Source organism: Harpia harpyja, chromosome Z, assembly GCF_026419915.1.
Source record: "Harpia harpyja isolate bHarHar1 chromosome Z, bHarHar1 primary haplotype, whole genome shotgun sequence".
Lineage (NCBI taxonomy): Eukaryota > Metazoa > Chordata > Aves > Accipitriformes > Accipitridae > Harpia > Harpia harpyja.
Window position 1 is genome coordinate 67,187,475 of NC_068969.1, and position 21,549 is coordinate 67,209,023.

The 21,549-nt window shown below is 38.1% G+C and overlaps 1 protein-coding gene across 1 annotated transcript; it reads left to right on the forward strand.

The window, feature by feature from the left end:
• The first annotated feature begins 1,001 nt into the window (after positions 1-1,001).
• Positions 1,002-20,066, forward strand: DIRAS2 (DIRAS family GTPase 2). The gene is made up of 2 exons (XM_052778424.1): positions 1,002-1,366; positions 15,970-20,066. The coding sequence occupies exon 2, from the start codon at positions 16,005-16,007 to the stop codon at positions 16,602-16,604; it is 600 nt and encodes a 199-aa protein (XP_052634384.1). The 5' UTR covers positions 1,002-1,366; positions 15,970-16,004; the 3' UTR covers positions 16,605-20,066.
• The last annotated feature ends 1,483 nt before the right edge of the window (positions 20,067-21,549 follow it).

Genomic DNA, 21,549 nt, shown 5'->3' on the forward strand with positions numbered 1-21,549 from the left:
AGCTGCTCGACCCATGTTTCTCTCAGCAGTCACAGCAAGCCTAAAAATTGAACACTTTCCATGCTGCTGTGCTGGGGTGCTGGGTGCCACCTGTCTTCTGCAGGGCAGCACTCCTTGGGATAAGCACAGAGCCCTTTTATGTCATGACTCAACGCAGCAACATGTTGCAAGCTTAGAGAAACTGTGGTGCTACATACCCCTGCTACTGGGATATGAAGGTAGTAGCATCTCCCCATACCTTCTGTGGGGCTTCACGGAGGGACCCTGTACTTAGACTTCCTTTCTGCAGTAGGAGTTCAAACATCTCCAGTGCACTCCACTTCTAGTCTGGAAAGAAAAGCCCTGATATTTCTAGGAGTTGCTTTAAAAACAAACAGCTGAAGGAGACATTAAACCTTGTGTTTGGATTTTTCGTCAAAAAAAATCACCATTAAAGGTGGAAAAAACAATGTACTTTCTTAATTTATGTTTGCCCGTAAAATTGAAGAATCCGATTTTACACTGCTGTCAGGAAAAAAAAAGAAAAGTCTTGTCTGTTCCAGATGAGTGAAATTTTGAGGGGCTGTGTCAGACAAAAGCTATTTTTATGGCTTTTTTTTCGTACTTTATATCTACTGTACTTTTGTGAATAAATATTAGACCTAAGGGATGAATTTCTCAGGTAGTATAAATCAGCACAGGTCCACTGATTTGAGTAGGGCTATGCTGGTTTATGCCCACTGGGGATTAGCCTCACCAAAGGCTTTGTAAGCTTTTTAAAGTTAGAGGTAACAGGCTTGTTCCGTGTTTAGGTACTGAAAGAAGGGGAGAATTATGAGCACAGATTAACGTAAACTGCAGCTTTAAATGATAAACTATAGAATATTTGGAGGGCTTAAAGACTAATTGTAAAAATCTACTACCTTTGTCGAGAAAGCCAGAAAATTACAGCCTGTATACATACACTTTTATATACATACATCTATTCCACAATTACTCAGTAGGTGGCAGTTAAAAGCCTAGCTGAGCTTTGCAGTCGCCATTTAGGCGGTAGCACCAGCAGAGGCTGGAGTCAGCCGACATCCGTAAAAGCAGAAAGAAAGAGAGACGCTGCGACCGAGCCAGCAGAAGCATTAGCCGCGGCCCGGGCAGAGGGGAGAAAGCGGGAGGGGAGCAGGAGCAGGAGCGGGAGCAGCGCTAGCCGCCGGAGCGGCGAGGCTCCGAGCCCAGGCAGAGCGCGGGGGAGCAGCCGGCGCCGGAGCTGCAGCCCCTGGGCTGAGGCAGGGGCTCCTCTCTGGTGGAGGAAACCCAGGGCAGAGGGGGCGAACAGCTGGTGCGATGACAGGCAGAAACTGAAGAGCATTCGGAGGTTGCTGTTCCGGCGCAGGTAATTTTTTTTTTTTATTTTTTTTTTTTCCCCAATGCTTTCCTATATCACCTCATACCACAAACATAGCTTTGAGATTTGAGGTCTTTGCTTCCTTTGGCCAAAAGGCACAGTCCTCGCCCAGGCAAAATTTCCACTGAAGTCGATAGAGTTTTTCGTGAGTTACAACTGCAAGATTTGACCTAAACGTGTATCTTATGTAGGGAACATGGCATGCTATAAGCTGGGGCTGACAAGGAAGCCAGAAGCTGGTCATATGCATACTGACCAGTTAGACAACATTATTTTTCTCTGTACTGGGATGCTAGTAATGACTTCATAACCTTTTTTAAGAACTGTCTTTCATTAAAACTTGATGTGCTGAATTTTGCCCTAGTTTACACTGCTGTCACTGATGTGGTTTAAGGAGAGATTCATTTTTTTTAAAATGAAAGCTACTTTTTAACTTATGTGATGAAAGAATAGGAAAATGTTGAGTCTGAATAAAATAACACCAGGTGTTCCTTTCTTTGAAACAAATACAACTTTGCAGCATTCCTCTGACAGGCAGGTAATATGTTATTTGTTAAGTAGATTGTGCCTTTCTCTGTTGAACGAAAGAAAATAAATCATGACGGGCCGTTCTCAAATGTCTGTGAGTGACTGAATCCAGGTTTGATAATATTTCCTCTCTTGCTACCTTCCCTGTGAAATGCGGGATGCTCTGTATGCTGCAGCACTCAGTCACAGCTGGGTGAGCGAGCATGGAGCAACAAGATTTGATGTATTTTATTTTTAAAGCGTTTTCTGAATGTCTTGTTTTCATGACTACCTAGTGAAAGATTAACACATTATAAATGCACACACATATAGGTATGTAATATGTGCATCCCCATCCATACCTTTCCATGTAAATGAGGCTGTTGCAAGCGATTGGTGTTATACCTTTGCCAGGGTTTACAGTTTACTGTATCTAGAATGTTTGCAGGTCTCACAATTTTTAATTCTGTGTCAGAGGGCTATTTTGGCTTCCCCCACTCCCCACGCCCCCTTTTACTTTTCTGACTGATGGACTTCACTCGTGTTCAAGAGCTGCCCCCCCGGGGTCCAGCTGTGCTTACTAAATGCAGTAGTACTCAATTCTAGCAGAATGGCATCCTTGCCATCATTCAGGGGCTGTGAAATGCAGTATCCCTCCAGATTTCATGCTATCTTTCACGCTGCACACCACATTTCTGAGGCTTTTGCATGAAGAACTGTCCAAACATGGAACAGGTTCAAATACACAGCTGCAAATCAATGGCCCCATGGAACTGGGGAAATGATTGCGATGTACAGCTATTTATCTTCATCCCTGGGAAAAGAGAAGAATGAGTGTGTGTAAATGGGCTGTGAACACACTTAGGCTGGAAGGTTTCAAACCATTAGAGCAGCAAGGTTCTGAAATTACCTTCTTGTTGAAGTAATAAAAAGAAAAGGCTCTAAATGCTTTTCAATTGGAACTTGATGGAAGGGATTATGTGAAATGGTTGCCTGCAATGGCACAGAATTGGATTTGATAATCCAGAAGGTGTCTTTCAGTACTAAAGACCATTCTTAATTTTCACTGGAAGTTGCCTGCATTAAAAAGTCTCTTTGCAAATGGGTCAAGGTCTTTGGAAACACAGTTTTCCACACATCTCACATCAGAGCCAGATGAAAACACATTTCTCTTCTAGGTTGTGCTGCGCTGTTGTTTACATCAGCAGACACATAAGCTTTGATGGTCATCAGGCTGAATAATATCCCCTTCTCACAGTACAGAGCAGAGCTCTTTGGAAGATGATTGGAGTTCAGAGGCACGGCTTCTTCTGGCCAAGTGGTCAGGATTATATTACACCAGCACTGCAGTCTCTGTAGTACTGACAAAAATAGTGGGTAATACATAAACTGATAATGCTGTTCCTGAAGTTGTTATTAGTGGTGTTTCTAGTTTCCTCTGAGAATCACCTGATAACTTTCTTTTGTGCTAACCAACACTCCTGCCCGTGTAAAGGTCCCACCAACATGTGTGAAAAAGCAGACTCACACACATTGTGACAGAGTGTGAGCTATTACCTCAAACTTAGCTTATTTTAAAAACCTGCAATAAACAGTATTCTGGTTCAAAGATGCTTCTACAGAATGACTGCATTCAATTCCGTATTCCCTTTTCCTCTACTTCTTTCTCTTTATAGCCTGATCCTTTTCTTGCTTTTATTATGGTTTTGATTTACATAATACATTGGATTGCTTTCAGTTTGCAGTATACCTCAGTAACTATTCTGTAATATATAAGCTGCATTTGATTGTTCCAGCTCCCACACTGTGTTAGTATCAGGCCATTTGTACACTTAGACTAAACCAGTATTCACTGTGGGAGATTTGGGTTGTATGTAGGGCTGATTCCAAATGTTTGTTACCTTCCCCATAATACTTTGTATTACTAGGCTTAGTTGAGCAATTATCAGTATTACATAGAGGAAGAAAAATGACAATTTTGTGAAACATGAATACATAATATTAGCAATATTAATTTTTCCTTTAAATGAACAATTTCCTTAAATGTACCAGGAAAAAAAAATTCTTGGAAAATTTTTTCCATTCGTTATTTTTTGCATTCCACCCAAACAAAGGTTTCTAAGTATCAGTGAACAGATACTTTTCCTGCATTCTTACTGTGGCACTAAAATGAAAATGTGCATTAAAATATCTTGTCTTACTGCTGGAAAGGCAGTGGAAAAGACCCACCGAGTGACAATGCAACCGTACGTATGAATTCAAACAGAACATACTTTATTTTGCCTTTTTGAGAAAACAAATATTGATTTGTTTTCAACCACAAAATATTGATTACTGTATAATTCTTGAAATGAGTGTCAAAGGAAGACAAGTGCAAAATGTCAAAAGGGTGTATCAAGTCTGTGACAAATGCACTTTTCCACTCACACTGAGGTCAGGACCACATGCCCTTGAGCAAATAAATTTAAGTTGAATGTTAGACTTCTGTATCTGAGATGAAAATCAGTCTCTGATTTCTCTGACTGTGCGGGGCTGTAGTATGCTATGGCAGCAAAATGCAATCACCCTGACCCTGACTGCAGGTAATGGAGTTGGTTTAGCTGAATCTATGTAAGTGTCAATGAAGTTATGACAGCCTTTTTGCATCCTCATTTAAAATATGTATGTAGTAAAGCAGCTATATGAAAAGAGCAAATACATTCCTGGACTGCAGATGTTTCCTTCCCAAAATGTCCAGTAGTTCTAACTTAAAATTAATGTGAAGCTAAGAAGAGGAGACTTACCCTCTTTTATTTATTTTTGTTTTTATATTCTTCTCTGAAAATCTAGGCTGACAGCTTTTATCTGCTCTGAAGAAGTTAGTAATTTAAATAATCAAATATTAGCTACCATCAATAGCTAAAATATTGCTGTAAACTGACTAAAAAACATTACAGTTTTCCCAATTTGTTTACTCAAACATTAAAATGCTACCATGTGTTACTGAAAAAGTAGTTTTTAATCTTTAAAATACAGTTTTTATGATTTTGTCTACTGCTACAAGGAAAAGAAACATGAATTGAGAATAAACTACTCTAAAGGCTAAACCTACTCTTCTTACCTTGGAATAAAAAGTACTGAAACCTAGGGCAGTGATGAAGATTAGTATGAAATTGGTTTTCTGTTTAAAAAAAAAAAAATCAGTAAGGAAAGTATTCAATTTTGTGAAAGTCCTGAGATGCAGATTTGCAAATTAATTCTTAAAGAAAGTACACTTCAGAAAAAAAAAAAAAAATTCCCACAAAACGAGGTTATGATAAATTGCATATCATGGACAGCAAATAGCTTCTTGTGAACATTTAGAAACTCCTATCAGGAAGCTGTCATTCCTGTGTCATGCCCCATAGTTATAATTTAATTTCTGGTTTTCAACCCTTTCTGGTTTGCAGAAAATTTTCAGTGGAAGCACAGGCTTCTTACTAGTGCCTAGAAGCGTATAGACCATGGGATTGCATTACTTAATTACTTGTCAGGGATCCTTCTGGGTCCTGAAACCCATTGCATTAACCTGTTCACAAGTTATTACCCAACAAACCAGTTGCAAAATATGTTGGCTGGTAGGGTTTTTGGAGGACTTACCATGCACAGCTAGGACAGCAAGACAGATACTGACATTCTCAGTTTAAGCCACGTTGTTTTGAATAGGGTAGTGTTTGGGCTGTGGAAGAGTATCAGAAGTGTTCCAACGGTCAGGATGGCAATCAAGCTATCCTTTCCAGCCCAGCAAGGAAAATTAATGATAGGAGTTATATTCATAAGAATAAGTCAGAAGCCCTTAACCTTTAATAATTCTGCATCTATAGAAGATTTCCACAAACAGTCGTGAATTAACATTGAGGAACTGAAGACTACAGTGGAAAGCCAAAACGGCCACTGGTCTTTGTACAGTTTCCTCTGCTGAATGGAAACCAGTCTTCCACAGATGCATGGTTCTCCTGTGTAAATGCAGACATTCATATGGAACTAGCTTGTTGCCTATGCTGGGATTTTTATTACAAATCTCACAACATATGGAACTTAACATCCAAAGCCTCTAGAGTAAAATTATTGGCAAATTTTCCTTCTTAGTTTGGGGTTTTTTTGTGTTTTGTATGTTTCCAACTTTGTCGATTCAAGAAAACTTAAAAGCCACACCTTTTTCCATAAGATGCAGAATAAAAAGTCACCTACTTTGGCTAGTGGACATCTGGAGAAGCAGAAGTTCATTACAGCATGTAAAGCCATAGCTAATTGCCAAAAAGAGTATTCTGCTTTTTAAAAAACAGAGAGTCTGAATGGTCAGACTGAGTCTCTGATCCTGCATTTATATGACTGACAAATTCCAGTTAATAACCCAACTGCTCTACCCAATGGCATAATGTCCTACATGTTGAAAGGTGAACATACAACACTGTGAGTTGATCCTTCTATCTTTACTCAGGTAAACTAAATCTATTGAAAACTGAGCAAGAACTATAGTATTTGGTCTGTTAAGGTGGGGAGAAAACTCAAAAAAATCAGTCCCACAGGTAGTTGAATACAATGCTGTTATCTTGACATTTTTATTTCTATGTGTGAATTCACGAATACCTAACTACACATATGCAAAGGCTTCTGAGTCATTTCTCACTGAGTTTTGACTGTAAGCACTTAAAAGATTAAGATACTGGTTTACGAAAATGCTTGAATAGATAAATAAATACAGGAGTAGCTCCATTTAAATCAATGAAATATCTAACATGCCTAAAGCAAAGCCTGAATTTAAACAGGAACCGAGTCGGGCAATTCTCCCTTTTTAAATTTAAGATTAGCCTATCCACTAAAAAGGAACAGACAACCAATAGGACACCTGTCCACCCTGGGTAAACTTAGCACATTATTGCTGTTTCTGCATGAAAAGAAGGGGGGGGTTTTATCTGGTAAGTATGTTCAATGGTGCTGAATCTTGTTTTATGGTAGTGGTTCCTTAGTACATACCTGTTACTCAAGGGTTAGTTCTGAAAGCTCTTGGGCAATGATGGAGCAAATCATTTAAGTGTACTCCTAATTCTTAAGCTCTTTGTTGGATCAGATCCAGCACCTTCTACATTTTCTGCACATGAACCCTCAGCAGAGAAGGGAATCAACAGACCCTTCTGCATCATTCATTCTTCTGTCACCAGTCCTGCTGCCTTCCTCAACAAACAATGCCACTTTGGTTAAACCTAGTTTCAGAAACCCATGCTACCTATTGCACCTGTAGAAAACTCATCTAATTCTTTCTCCTTACTTTTTCCAGTTCTTTCTTGCCTAACAAAACTATTTCTGCCACAGTGTCTGTTGGCCATATCTTAGCCCAAGAGCTAGTAAAGATTTTTGTACTGTGACAACTATGTGTTTGGTTTTTTTGTTTTACCAAGGGATCCATTTAATATGATAATTTACAGGGCTTCAAACAATTTTGAAAAGACATTGTTTTGGGAATGAGATTTTCAACATCACTGTGATCAAAATATGACAATTTGCTAAAGAAGAGCACAGCATCTGTGACAACAGAACAGTATAGGGGCTAGATTCTACCTCCTTTATGTACAGATGTTCTTAGGACAATATTCTACTTCTGTAAATACAGAACAGAACTGTGACAAATTATTTTGAAAGATTCTTGTCCCTTCTATTACTTTTCTATGTTAGGCCAGCAATATGAAAGGAATCTGCAAAACCTCTCAGAGAACCTCTCTGAAAAAACTTTCCAAAATTGATATCCTGGGTTAATACCTAGAGTGTATCTGTAGTGTAGCATAGGCATTTATAATGTAGTGAAGAATCCATCCCAAAAATGCAAGAAACACTTTAGCCAACATTGAAAAAATGGAGCAATTTTTATTTTTCTTCCCTTTTTCTTTTTTATATATTTGAAAACAAATGCTATGATCACCCCAAAGTACACACTTTGTTTGCTGACATTCTGGTCATGCAGGGCAGTTTTAGCTTTCTGCTCTGTCTCAGTCTCATCCAATTTTGTACAGATTGAGCCACCACATTCATTTCAGTTCAAAAATTCTAAGTGATGCATTTTCTATGCAACTTCAAACAATTCAAACGTTGTAGAGAGTCTAGCTCTAAAATGGAAACTGTTTCAGTTGAAACAAATTGAATTTGAAATTTGAATTTGTGCTTCTGATGAATATGTTGAATAAGAAGAACATCTACTTTTGTCTCTTACTTTCAGAAGATAAGTAAATATTATAACAAGGACAGTGTGTCAGAGAAAACCAGCAAGTTTATGACATGCAAATTTATTTATTTTTTGTTTCCATAGAAGATGCTGTTTTCTCTGTAACTCAATCTGGTCTGCTTCCTTCTGACTGATGATACAAAATATTAAGTTAGCATTGCTTTTTTTCTCAAACTGTAGTTTAGAACAACTCTCTGTCATTTTCTGCCATGGCTTATTAAGCCATCCAGTTTTTTATTGACTCTGAAAATAAATCTGGAACTCCAAAAACCTCTGTTCATGTAGATCTTTTTTTGGCCACACTTGGTAACTTCTACACAGATCTTAAAGTTAGATTATTAAGTTACTTTCAGTGTCCAATAGTTGAATGCTGTTTGACCAACATGACTTGTTATATTGAAAAATTCCCATGACATTTTGAACTGCTGCCTCTACAATGACCTGCCAAAAATCACTGATTTTCTTAATCTTTCCTCTACTATAAACAGCCTTTATATTATGAGTGCTATATATGCAGACTTTAGAAACAATGCTCAGTTAGACCACAGTTAAGCCCAGATTAAAAAACACAGATGAGAAGAATGTACACAACTCAAGCACTTTCTTAAGGGCTTTGCTGAACTGAGACCTACAGGTCACACAAACAGTGCCCATCTTCCTTTTCACAATAACAGTACTTTACGTGACACTAACTCAGCTTTCTCTTCAGTAAACCTGTACGTTAGTACTTGGGCATTCAGTGCTGGGAATTCTGAAGTAGATTTAGTCTTCACTGATTATGCAGCATTGCCATTATTTTGAAACACCATTCTTTACCATCCTCCTGTGTTAATTGAAATCCATGTTAACACTGGGCAAGATTCAGTGAGCAATTGCATAAAATTTGGTCTTGGAGGGACCCTATAATGAGTTTTTAGACTAATGCAAAACCCAAGCTATTACTACGAAACAACAGCAAAACTGGTGCTGGAGTATTAGAAGTTTCTGGAAGCAACTAATTTAACTAATTATCAGCATTTCATCATCAGCAGCATAATCACCTTTCCTAAAGCAATGAGTTATCATTAGGTGGAATAGCTGTAGGCAAAGAAAATTTTTTTAGGAATAAAAAAAGATACTTTGTTCAAACTGCACTGGAGACAGTGAAAAAACCCAGAGAAATCTTTGGTCAAATGGCTTAATGATCTCTGGCACTGCATAAATACCTTGAGCAAAATGCAGTCAATTGCTCTCTTCAAATCCCACTTCACACTATTACGTGAATGACTTTTTGCATTTCAAGACTTCCTGGGTTTTTTGTAGGGAGAGGGCATGATCCAAAATATCTGACACACCTCCCTGTATTTTTGGCTTGTAAAAATTTGTAACAATTATGTAACAATTATGTATATAAGTAACATTTAGCCTAATACTTTCTGTCCAACAATCTCTGGATAGTATCTACTAACGAAAGTATCAGAGACTTAAATTCAAGTGCAAGAAAGTCACCAACATATAGATAGACATTTTGAAAACAAGGCATGATGTTGCAATAACTTATCAAGCTGAAATTTTGATACGGCAAAGCAAATTCAGGAAGCAGTTTTAGTCTAAATACATCAGATAATTTTAATTACCCTCATTAGTACTGTCAATCCATGCATAGCTACTTATGTTGATGTGACTTGGCCAGTCATCCTCCTATTTTATGTAAACACGCAAAGCAAAAAGAGAAGCTATTTTGAATGGATACTTATCTCTAGCCAAGGCTTTGCTCAAATATCAACAACACAGGCATTAACAGTATGCAAATATTCTTCTCTGCTAACAAAGATGGTAAGAACAACACCTGCATAAAAGCTGGAGCTGACATAAATCAAAAGTGCTACAGCATTTATGCAGTGAAGAAGTCATGATTTACAAGAGCTGATCATCAAAAATCAGACTTTCAAAGAATGTTTTCTTCAGCGTGAGAATAAAAAAAGTGCTTTCCACATGGACTAGAACCTCATGTTGCAAGAAAAAGCTGTTTTAGCTCTTACCATTTTGTCTTCAAACATGTCCAACTATCCATTGATTTGAAAAGACCAAAGTAAAGCAAGCAATGAAAAAGAAAGAAAAAGAACAGAAACGTGAGTCTTGTAGTAAAAGCTGAAGACACTGCAAGTAAGAAACCCCCCATTATTTAAGTCCATGTTCATTGGCACATATGGTGAAAATACTCCCCAAGAAATGCCTGTTTATATACATACATAATGGACAACAAGTAAAAACTCCTTGCAGAGCTCTCCTTCCCTCCTTTATGTAAACAATGTGTACCTTTTTCAACTTTGATATGGTGAAATGGCCATGCTGAAATCCATCTTATCTATAACTACATTTGGTATTACTCTTCACCTTGCACCTTGTGTTGCTGCATAGTAGTATCATCACTAGATAACCTGATGGACTGTTAATTTAATTTGATACAAGCTTTTTAACTAAATGCATTGCTTGTACTTCATTGGATTTTCATCATAACAATGACAATATAGACAGAGACATCTCCTTAGACTTTAAAAAAAAAAATAAAAATCAGTGACTGACATGAGATGATTTTACCTGAGAGAAAAGAGCTTTCAGGATATTAATAGACAGCATGTGACAATTGCTGTACTGCATATTAGACTGACATCTCAGTAGGACATCATAAAACTTCAAGAACTGGATCAGTTAAGATGTAATCAAAGCCTCTGAATCCAGAAGGCAAAGGTTGTATCAGGATCAGGTTGTTTTATAAAATGAATGCAACCCTAGAAGATACCATCTAGCCAAACAATTTCAAAGAAATTTGCAATCTGGGACATTTCATGGAAGTCTAACAATGCAAACATGGTGAAAATCTTTTGCAACAAAACCAAAACTGTGGAAAGATTGGAGAGTGAGCAATTTTTTCTATACCTACTTTCAATTACAAACTAGAAGGGCTCACCAGCTGTAAGATTCTAATCTCATGCTACTCTAACGGTAAGTATTGAAGTAGATTAATTTTCAGAAGTTATTTTCCAGCGTTCCTATACCTTTTGCCTGTTATTGCATATGTTATTCATGGCTTAAATACAAACATAAGAGGCAAGTCATAAATACATTTGATAGGAAAGTTAAACTATGAAAAATGATTAAAGGTAGGCAATAACTGTGGGGATCCAGTAGCTAAATACAGGATCAGTGACATCGATTTAGTAAATGCTAACACACCCACATGTAATTAGTCACCCAAAGAACATTAAGAGTTTGAACTATCAAGTGCACAATCTATAATGCGAGGTACTTTGTTTAAACATTTTTAAGTGCATATTTTTGTTATCACTATGTAACAAAATGACTGATTTTATATCGAAATGACTCAGCCCTTAAACTATATCCTCCTGTCAGAACAACCCTTCACTTCTTTTACCTGGCATGTCAGAAACACCTGGGGAAAGAATGCAGACCAATGTAAAGGTCTGTAGTTGAGTTTGAACTGGAGGCAGCCTTTTGTCCCAGTGAACAGCCTCTTGAGCTCACCCGTAGCAGCTGAGCTAGAGCAACTCGAGCCTTGTGCTGGTGAAGCATCTGCAGAAAACAGAGCTAAGTCAGCAGAGGTATATGGAGACGCACTAACTTGCTGAACTTTGCAATCAAACAATTAAAAAATGAAGGGTATGGAGGTATGTTATGAAAAGTGCTTTGCCTTTTTAAGTAAGGATAGTTTTGTTAAACTGACACTTCAGAGGATGACAGTAAATTTTCACTGATGTCATTCGTGAAAGTAGCAAAGGCAGCAAATGAGGCTTTATTACACACAAACTTCAGAATAAGTCAGTTCTAAACTGTAAAAAGCAACTGCTGTTTTCTACGTGCAGATTATGAAACAGACAGGTTCTTAAAGTATGAATCAGAGATGACATTGTACATCTGAAAAGTCAGACTTCTTTCAAGTTAATTTTTCCATACCCACTTTGTCCAGAATATTGAAAACTGATGAAACAATGTAGTACTTTATTTTGTCCTGTTGTGTGTTTTAGTTAACATATTTTAAGACAAAGAAAAATCAATACACTAATAAGGTGGTATGAAAAGTATTAACAAATGCACAACTGGATGCAAGTGCACCACAGTCACAGAGAATGATTTTCACTGCAGGAGAATCTCTGACCAGATTCACACCGAGAATACAACCACATGGTAAAAATTATTTAGGGAAGCCTTTCTCCGGTGTGATCAAAAAACCTTGCATGAGCTTTTTGTTTTGTTTGCTCCTGAGCGGGACAAAAAATTAAATAATCTGTATTGTTTATCCTGGTAAAACTGAGAATCTTTAGGACTCAGAGACCTGCATGTGGGACAGACTAATCAGCTGCTAATGTTGCTGCTCCCTTGCAGCCACCGGGGCTGGGGAGCAGCTCTGCTCTGCGGAGAAGGCCCTGGGGCCATGGCAGGCAGCGAGCTGGGCAGGGCCAGCAGTGGCCCCGGCTGCAACGAAGGCTCGCCGTGTCCTGGGCTGTACGAACAGGAGCGTGGCCAGTCGGTCCAGGGAGGTGATAATCCCCCTCTGCTCAGTGCTCGTGAGACAACCGCTGTGTAGTTTGGCCAGGTTTGGCAGTCCCAGCAGAGGAAACCCATCAATAAAGTGGAGCAAGTTCAGACGAGGGCACCGAGGTGTCCAGGGCTGCAGCACTGTCCTGCCCTGCAGGGACAAGGGCTGGCTCAGCCTGGGGAAGGCACGGCTCAGGGGGCACCAAACAGCAGCCCCCCAAAACCTATAGGAAAGCCATCAAGAAGATGGAGTCAAACTCTTCACAGCGATGGACGGTGGGAGGAGAGATGACAGGTATGAGTTGAAACACAGGTAGTTCAGACTAGATATAAGGGTGAAAAAATCACACTGAGGGTAATTTAGCAGTGGAAGAGGTTGCCCAGAGAGGCTGTGGGAAATGTTGGAGTTTTTAAAACCCTGACAGAACAGAACAACCTTGTCTGGTCTCATGGCTGACCCAGGGTGCTGGGTCCATTCCAGTCTGAATTATCCTGTGACTCTATGGTCATTTCAAAAGACAGTCTGCAAAATCTCCCTAAGCGATAGGTGTGCTTTTCTTACCACTGTAAAGTTTTCCTATTGTCTAATGTGAAACTCTTCCACAATGTAAGCCCATTAGTTCCATTTTTTCCCACTACAGATGTACACTCTCCCTCTTTGCAACAACTTACTATATATTTGAAGACTGTTGCCATGCCATTTCAGGTTCCCTTAGAAGCTTTTCGGATGCTTAATACTTCATGCCATTAAGTGCCACATTTCAATTTGTTCTAACTTTTGGGCAACCATATGTGCCAGTTTTCTTGGAGATTTCTGAGTAAGCTTAAAGCATGAAGTTTAATAAAACAGGAGTACACTCAGCTAGCTTTTAAAATTCTATTTCTCTACTCTGTATTTCACCGATTTTCATAGTAAAAATTTTCGTGGTGCATTTTGTCTCATCATCCCATTGTTCCTAGTTACATACTATCTGATTGAGCAACGCTTAAGCTGCTTCTGAGGTGAAATAGCCATGTTATTCTCTCTTGCCTTTTTGCTCACAAAAATTATTAAACTCTAATTCTTATGGTAGCTCATTCTCTGCAGTCACCCACGACTCTAAGCTGTACAACTGTTCTGAATTTGCATGTTTGCAGCTCTTAGGTACAGGTTTATTCTCAGGGGAACAGTGTCCTGCTAGCTTCCCCTGGTCTCATTTCTTGCTAGCTACTTTGGTTTTGTTTGTTTTCTCGACAGCATGAGCTGCTCGCCCATTTTCCTTGTTCCTCAGAGGGTTTTCTCTCTTACATAAACACATACACCAGTGTTTTCTGAGACTACTCTTCTTTCCATTGCTTCAGTTCTGCTGTCAGAGAAACAATTTTGCTTCAGTGCCTCAGGTTGAACGCTCTTGTTTATCAATCTTTCCTATATTTAAACAGGTCTCTGAGAGTGACAGTGACTGCCGTGTAGGAGAGATGGAAGGGGTGAAGCTGCCTTCTGCCTGAAGCCAGGGTGGGTAGGCAGGGCTGTGACAGCTCCCTGCTTTGCCTCAGGATCAGCATCCCCAGTTGCACTGGTTATTCTGCCTACGGTGTGGCAGATGAGGAAGTACAACTCCTTCAATCCAACACATTATGTAAAGACAGATGTTTTCAGCTTACTCAGACATTAGAATTAGGACAGAATAGAATGCTCTGGACAAGAAGGATAACAAAATCAGAGTATGCTTGAACAGCAAAACGAAGACATTAGTGCAACATGGGTAGCCATAGCTTTAATATAACTGGCACAGGCAGCAACAGCATCAAAGATGCAGAAGCACAAAATTCAGTGTGGGCTGACAACTGGGATAAGGTCGTGGGGGCTCCACTCACATCTATACCTCTACAGCATCACTTCTATTCTCCCCATGCTAGACAGGTAAAGGGTAACTTAAAAATCCTGCCGCTCAATGCAATCACTCCTTCTGCTGCAGTGAAGAAATAGCTTGAAGGCTTTCCTTATTCAGTAAGAAACCCCTTTGGGTTGTTCTGGATTAGCTGCTGCCCAGGCAACATTGCAACAGACAAATTCAAGCACCTGGCACCATTAGGGCACTTGGACAAGGTTCCCTAGTAAATAAGACCATTTTCCTAAGAACAAATATAGGCGCAGCACATTTTGCAGTTTGTTCCGCACGCACTTTTTATATATCTAGCTTTGGTGTGAAAAGTAACAATATCCTAGACTCTCTTCAACTTTTAGGGTTCAATTTTTTAGTGTCTATTTGCTTAAATCTCACTAAATATAAAAAGAGACTTGTACATGCTGTGTACCTAATGAGCTGCTACTGATGGGAGGACAAATTCATCTTCACATTTATTTCAATGAATTCTAAAAGAACTACAGCTTGCAATGCTGTGAAAGCTTTATAATTTCTGTTATTTAATAATGATGACAATATTTGTGGTCCTACTGTTTACAGACAGGTTTTGTCAAGGGGAATTGACTTCAGGGATCACAGAATTTTGTGACCTTTGACATACGCATTTGCCAACCTTGGCAATATAAGCCACTTTAAAATGTTTTGAAGATGCCTGCACAACCTTTCTGATAAGTGTAGCATGTCTCCAGTCAAATATCATCTGTTGTGAAATAAAGATTAGAATGAAAAGGCAGGCTGAACATGAACAAACTCAGTGTACCAAAAAGTACTCTTTGACCTGAAATACAAGTGGGAAAATCACTTTGAAGTGGATCAGGAACTCCCACAGAGTTAAAACCACTTGGTTAACTTGGTACTATTGCTGAATAAGCTACAAATACATCTTAGATGTCACTCAGGAGTGTTATCCAGTTGTAGTGGAGATAAATTCCCTAACTACCGAAGAGATGGCATGTTTAGAGTCATTGACTGTCATACACATCTATACCAGTGTGTTTCAACAATGATTTGAGGACACTTGTTTTAGAGACAGAAGAGTAATTCAGCTTCTACAATTTCTTCAGGCCTTGGCCTGGCTGAAATACCATTTCTCAGATGCAGTTTGTTATTTCTGGGGATATTAGTCCCGTAGGAAGAATACTGAAACTCACAATGTTAATTTAAAGTAAGTCGTGAAGTGATGAAGATGGTCTTTTATTACCAGTCCAGGCTGGATTGCAAATCCTAAATTTACTACTGAAGTAAATCATCCTGTAACCCTTAATAATCCTTAAATTATTACAACTAGTATGCCATCACTTACATCGCATTCATTTCTCTTATCGGGAAAGATATCACAAAGTGCACTCTCCACGTGTACCTGTGTTAATGTCTGCCTTGTTGTTTTTTGTAATTTTCTTTCTTAGGTTTTCCTCTCTGAGCGACAGACACACTGAGAAACATGCCTGAGCAAAGCAATGATTACAGGGTTGTCGTGTTTGGAGCTGGAGGAGTAGGCAAAAGCTCTTTGGTCTTGAGATTTGTGAAGGGCACTTTCAGAGAGAGCTACATCCCTACCATTGAAGACACCTATCGGCAGGTGATCAGCTGTGATAAGAGCATATGCACTTTGCAGATAACAGACACTACAGGGAGCCATCAATTTCCAGCCATGCAACGTCTTTCTATTTCTAAAGGACATGCATTCATTTTGGTTTACTCTATCACCAGCCGACAGTCCCTGGAGGAACTCAAACCGATCTATGAACAAATATGTCAGATTAAAGGAGACGTAGAAAGCATTCCAATAATGCTGGTGGGGAACAAAAATGATGAGAACCAAAACCGAGAGGTGGACAGCAGTGAAGGAGAAGCTATGGCTAAGAAGTGGAAATGTGCCTTCATGGAGACCTCGGCCAAGCTGAACCACAACGTGAAAGAGTTATTCCAAGAATTACTAAACCTAGAGAAACGCAGGACTGTGAGTTTACAAATTGATGGCAAAAAAAGCAAGCAGCAGAAAAGGAAAGAGAAGCTGAAAGGCAAATGTGTGGTCATGTGAAATTGCATGGCTAGAAGTCAGTCATGCAGTCTCATCTGTCTGACAATACGCATGTAAAACCTATAGACAGCAAACAACCATGCAAGACCCTACTTATTAGTATCTGTTTTAAAAGAAATATTTGGAATTTGAAAAAATTAGTCACTATGAAAAAAGCCAACAATTAAAAAATCATGTACTCTAGCTATCAGTGAAAAAAATCAGGAGGTAAAAGATGGATCAAGATATCTAATTTTGTAATTTGCAGAAGAAAAGAAATTTCATCCTCAGCATAATGTTGAAGATTTGGAAATCAACTTCATATTATTTACATTTACATATAACTGCAAGAAAAGGCAATGTATAATGTTAGAAGAAAAACAAAGAAATGGCCATGAAGAAACCTAGAACATATAAATGCATGCTGGGTGGCGTTATCACGTCCTTTAAGAATGCTGTGGATAAACAATTCTGTGCAATTTTCATTACTGACTGTTGGGGCAGTGTGCATAAGGTAGTCTCAGATCTGCCAAATAAACAAACTGTTTCACACTAAAAAGAAGTGTGGGGGTAGCACAGTTAAAAGGAACAGATATTCTCTCTACCCCCCAGCATGAGATTTCTTTCTAGTATGATGTGGTGTTTGAACTGAGGGATGAGGAAAAGCCAGCCCCTGCAGGAGAGATGGAGATCATCTCTTTTTCTGGACCCATCACTCCAAGAATGACCTGTGCTTCTGGCCACAATGTATTTCAGAAGAGCAAATGTTTGCCTGTGGAGAATGTCAGATTGTATAAAAATCGTGTACATATACAAACAGAAAGCTTCCCCAGGGAGGATTGGCCGGGGAGTCCCCTACAAAAGCCTCTATGGGAAAGGTTCGGTTCAAATGCTGCTGATGGTTAAATTAACACATAGTGTGACTAGTGAATGAATGGAAGGTCTACTGAACTGGTGGTACCCTTGGAGAGGGGTTGGTGCAGTATATAAAGTTTTTATTCAAATTACCAGATTAGCTGAGTGAAACTTCTTTACATTACTATATTCCAATTAGAATGTTTTTGCATTTGTGCACTACTAGATCTATTGCCTTTATATTGTCTGAAGGGTTTTATATTTACCATTTAAACTCATTATTTGAACTGCTGTGACTATTTATAGAACCAAATCCTATATCTGGAGTTAGGGCCCACAGGATTCTCCAGGAGAAGATTTGCTGGGATAAGTACTACGGGATTTGGCATATTAAGAGTTCCAGTCAGTACTGTGTTACAATGCAATACAAAGTTCAGAATAGAAAAAAAATGGTTTAAACCACTCTGTCAGGGGGAACTGCTCTTCTCAAAATCTTTCAAAGGGGAAAAAGTGTACAATATGTGAACTTTTCTGGATCTCTCTCCAAAGCTTTTTTAAAAACTAATATGAATGAGTAAATTATGTATCCTACTGGTAACAAAGACCATCTAAGGTAAAAGAAGCACATACATTTTCTAAAGGACACATCAAAATTCCATAAGCTACAATTTGCACCTTAGGAACTGCTTTGAAATAATAAAAACAAACGAATATATTTTTGGTAAATGTTTATGTGAAAATCATAGTATGGGAAATTTCAGTTGAGTACTAGTATTATTAGTATGCATGCTGTTGCATTATAAATATCTTCTAGGAGCTGTTCAAATGCAGTATTTGCATTTAAAATTATTACTTTATTCCTCTCGGAGTTATTGCTTGTTTACTTTCCACCTTTCAAACAAAAGTGCAGACATTTCACAGGTAGAGGGATAGTATACATTTCTTTGAGCAAGAATAGCTGTTAGCACTGTCTAGAAAGGAGCACAACTTTTCTCATTCACTCAGAAGAAATTCTGGCACCATTTAAATCAAGTAAAACTCCTACTGATTTCAAAGAAGACAGAATTTTGTGTGTTTACTTCATTGCATTACAAGAGAAAATTGGAGAGAGCATGAAAAAAAGCTAACAATAAATTCCTGGCTATTACACTATGCTTTTTCTCCATAAATGTCAAAACACTTTACAAAAAGAACAGCATCATTATCTTAACTTCTCAGGTGGTGAAACTGAGGCACAAAGAGAGCAAAAAACTGCACGTAGGTTACCCAGCAGGCTACTGGCAGACCCAGGAACAAAAGCAGATCTCCTCAGTCCCAGTCCAGTGCTTGCTCTGTGTTTGGTCAGACTGTCTCTTCACATTCTTAAATAGTTTCTAAAACACATAAAGAAACCTGGTGTGGCTTATACAGCTAAGTGCATCTCTTGTCAGTCTGTCAATAGGTCAAAGAGTATTTCCAGATCAGGGATGCAAAACATTTAAAAGCACTACGTTTAGTAAGACTTTTATAAGTGTTTATATATCTACTCTGTTTGTAAACAAATGGCTGACAATACTAATCTTAGATTCCCCTAACAAAACTGGAAAATCAAAAGAATGATCACACTTAAGAAGTAACAGGTCACATACAGAGTTCAGCAAGACAGAGGTCTCCTGCTGATGCTAACACACTGGTGCCAAAGGTCATGATGCATGGTACACACCTAAGCAGCCAGCATGGAATAATGGTATAAACTCAAAGAAAAAAAGGCCATATAAAGACAAAAATCCTTTTAACATTATTACTTTAACTGGGGGAATTATTTACATAGTAAAGAATCTTGCAGAAGTAGAATATAGGGGATCTGAATTACTCAAAAAGTTATGACTCCAAGGATATTACAGGCTGAAATTTGGCCTTGGACTTTTTAGTATGTGCCTCATAGCAAAAAAAAGAGTAATTGTATGGCAAAGGTGGAAATTAAACAAGTAGCTGCCAGTTGTTGGGCTTGAGGACCATTTCCATTAATTCTCGGTTGATTCCTCACCTGCTATATAATAAGCCATGAATTATTTCATGGACTTGCATGTATCAAAGCAAGGCCAGTACAGAAGCAATATTACTCTTGGACCACAGACTCGAAAGAGAACATATTTTATATGCTTGCATTGTCACCCTGGTTTATACTACTAGGTTTTACATATCTTACTTGTGAGCTGGTTTAAATCATTTGTTTTGCTATTACTTATACAATTTTTTTTTTTTTAATACAGGGAAAAAACTGTACGCTAAATAAAGAAAATATACAGCTTTATTACATTTTGTGTTTTATTTGGGAATGTGATATCAGTATAATAAACTCTTTAAAATGTACAGAAAAATATGACACAGTTAAGATGTGTAAGATCTACAGTGAATTTTAGCACCCAGAAAACATGATCTAGACAAAATGACTCTTTACAACGCATGACTTTTATATGTATATATGAAATACTAAGATACATAGTTATCACGAAAATGTGTTGTTGAGATTTCATTAGCAAATATTTTATTAAAAAACTCTGGATATGAAGTCATTTGTGACTATAAGTTTCTATGTTTCTGGTGATGTTCTGAACATACAAAATAAAGTTTTAAATGGAAACACAAGTTTGGAAGAAGCCTTGTTGGTGCCTGCATTGTGTTTGTTTCATAAGTATATTAGGTATGTATTTTTTAAACATTGTAAAGGCAATTCTCTAAATCAAAATAGATTCTTATATGTTAGGCAGTGTCCTAAAGTCTTCAGCTATACAAATGAGACTCCTGAAAAGTCCTGAGAGAATTGGAGCAGTATTATCTTATCTAACATTTAGCTTTCTTTTATTATACTGTGGCAAACACCTACATTTTCAAAGCAATCTACCTTCATAAAACATAGATTATCATCGGGTGTTTCTTTTGACCATCAAAAAGCAAAATAGTTCTGGAAGCTAGTCTATATTTTATTATTTACTTTAAAATAACAACAGATAAAACTTGGTGCTTGCGAAAAATTGAAACTTACTATATGGATCCTGCTATTCCTCCTCATTTCTACCAAATTCATGATGTTTTTGCAAAATTTCTTACTACTGCATATTATATTACCACCTGTTGCAAAAAACTGTCAAATGTAATACTTTAACACTTCTTGCAATTCAGAAGATGTGGTAACAGTTGTTCAGTTAAATAATCCTTTCTGTATGTAAGCAATAATTCATACTCAACAGGGGGAGGGATCAACAAACAAGCTTGAATACTTAAACACATTGGTAGGCATTTGAACCAGTGATAAAATACTGAGTATTAAATGCAAATTTCATATGACTGTGAAGTAATTGGGCATGGCAGTCCACAAATCCTTTTATTTCTAGTTAAAGACACCCCAGAACTCCTAATAGTTCCTATTATTATTTTTTTTATTCTAGTACACCATCATTTACTATGCTTGGTCCTTATTCTGACACAGCCTACTGTGGAAGAGTGGATGTGCCAAGTCAGTGTCCTGGGGTTTGTACAATATAGTCAGTAATTGTTTTAGAGATGTTTGCCCTATCATATTCCACAGAAACACCACAAGCATTAAAATTTGCCTGCCTCTAAATTTTTTGTCATTGGTTACCACTCCCATTTCCTACTGGAAAATATTTTCATTGTTAACACGTGCCCTCATTCAAAGTTGTGAATATATACTTGTCACATTTAGTTCACTGGCGTTTTAACTGGCATTTTAACTGGCATGTCTCACCCACCTTTTATGTACATTTTCTAATTAATCCACAAGTGTATTTCGTGAAGTTGATGGTGTCTAAAGTCCAGCTCCACTAAAACTGCAAAAAGGGAGAGCAGAGCTTGAGCACCTTTGAAAGTATGTACCTGGATGCTCCTTGTGAAGGATACAGACTCTTCTCTAAATTAACCAGAGGAATATGGGGTTTAGAGAAAGCATTAAGACTCCTCTGTGTCATATAGTTTACCTTGGTCAAGCACTACTTTTTATAATGAGTCATAGTGGACCTATTGAAAATCATAATGGAACTGAAGTGCAAAGGAACATTTGTTGTTCAGTTAGATGTATTTGTTCCTCATTCAGATACCAAGAAATGGCCCA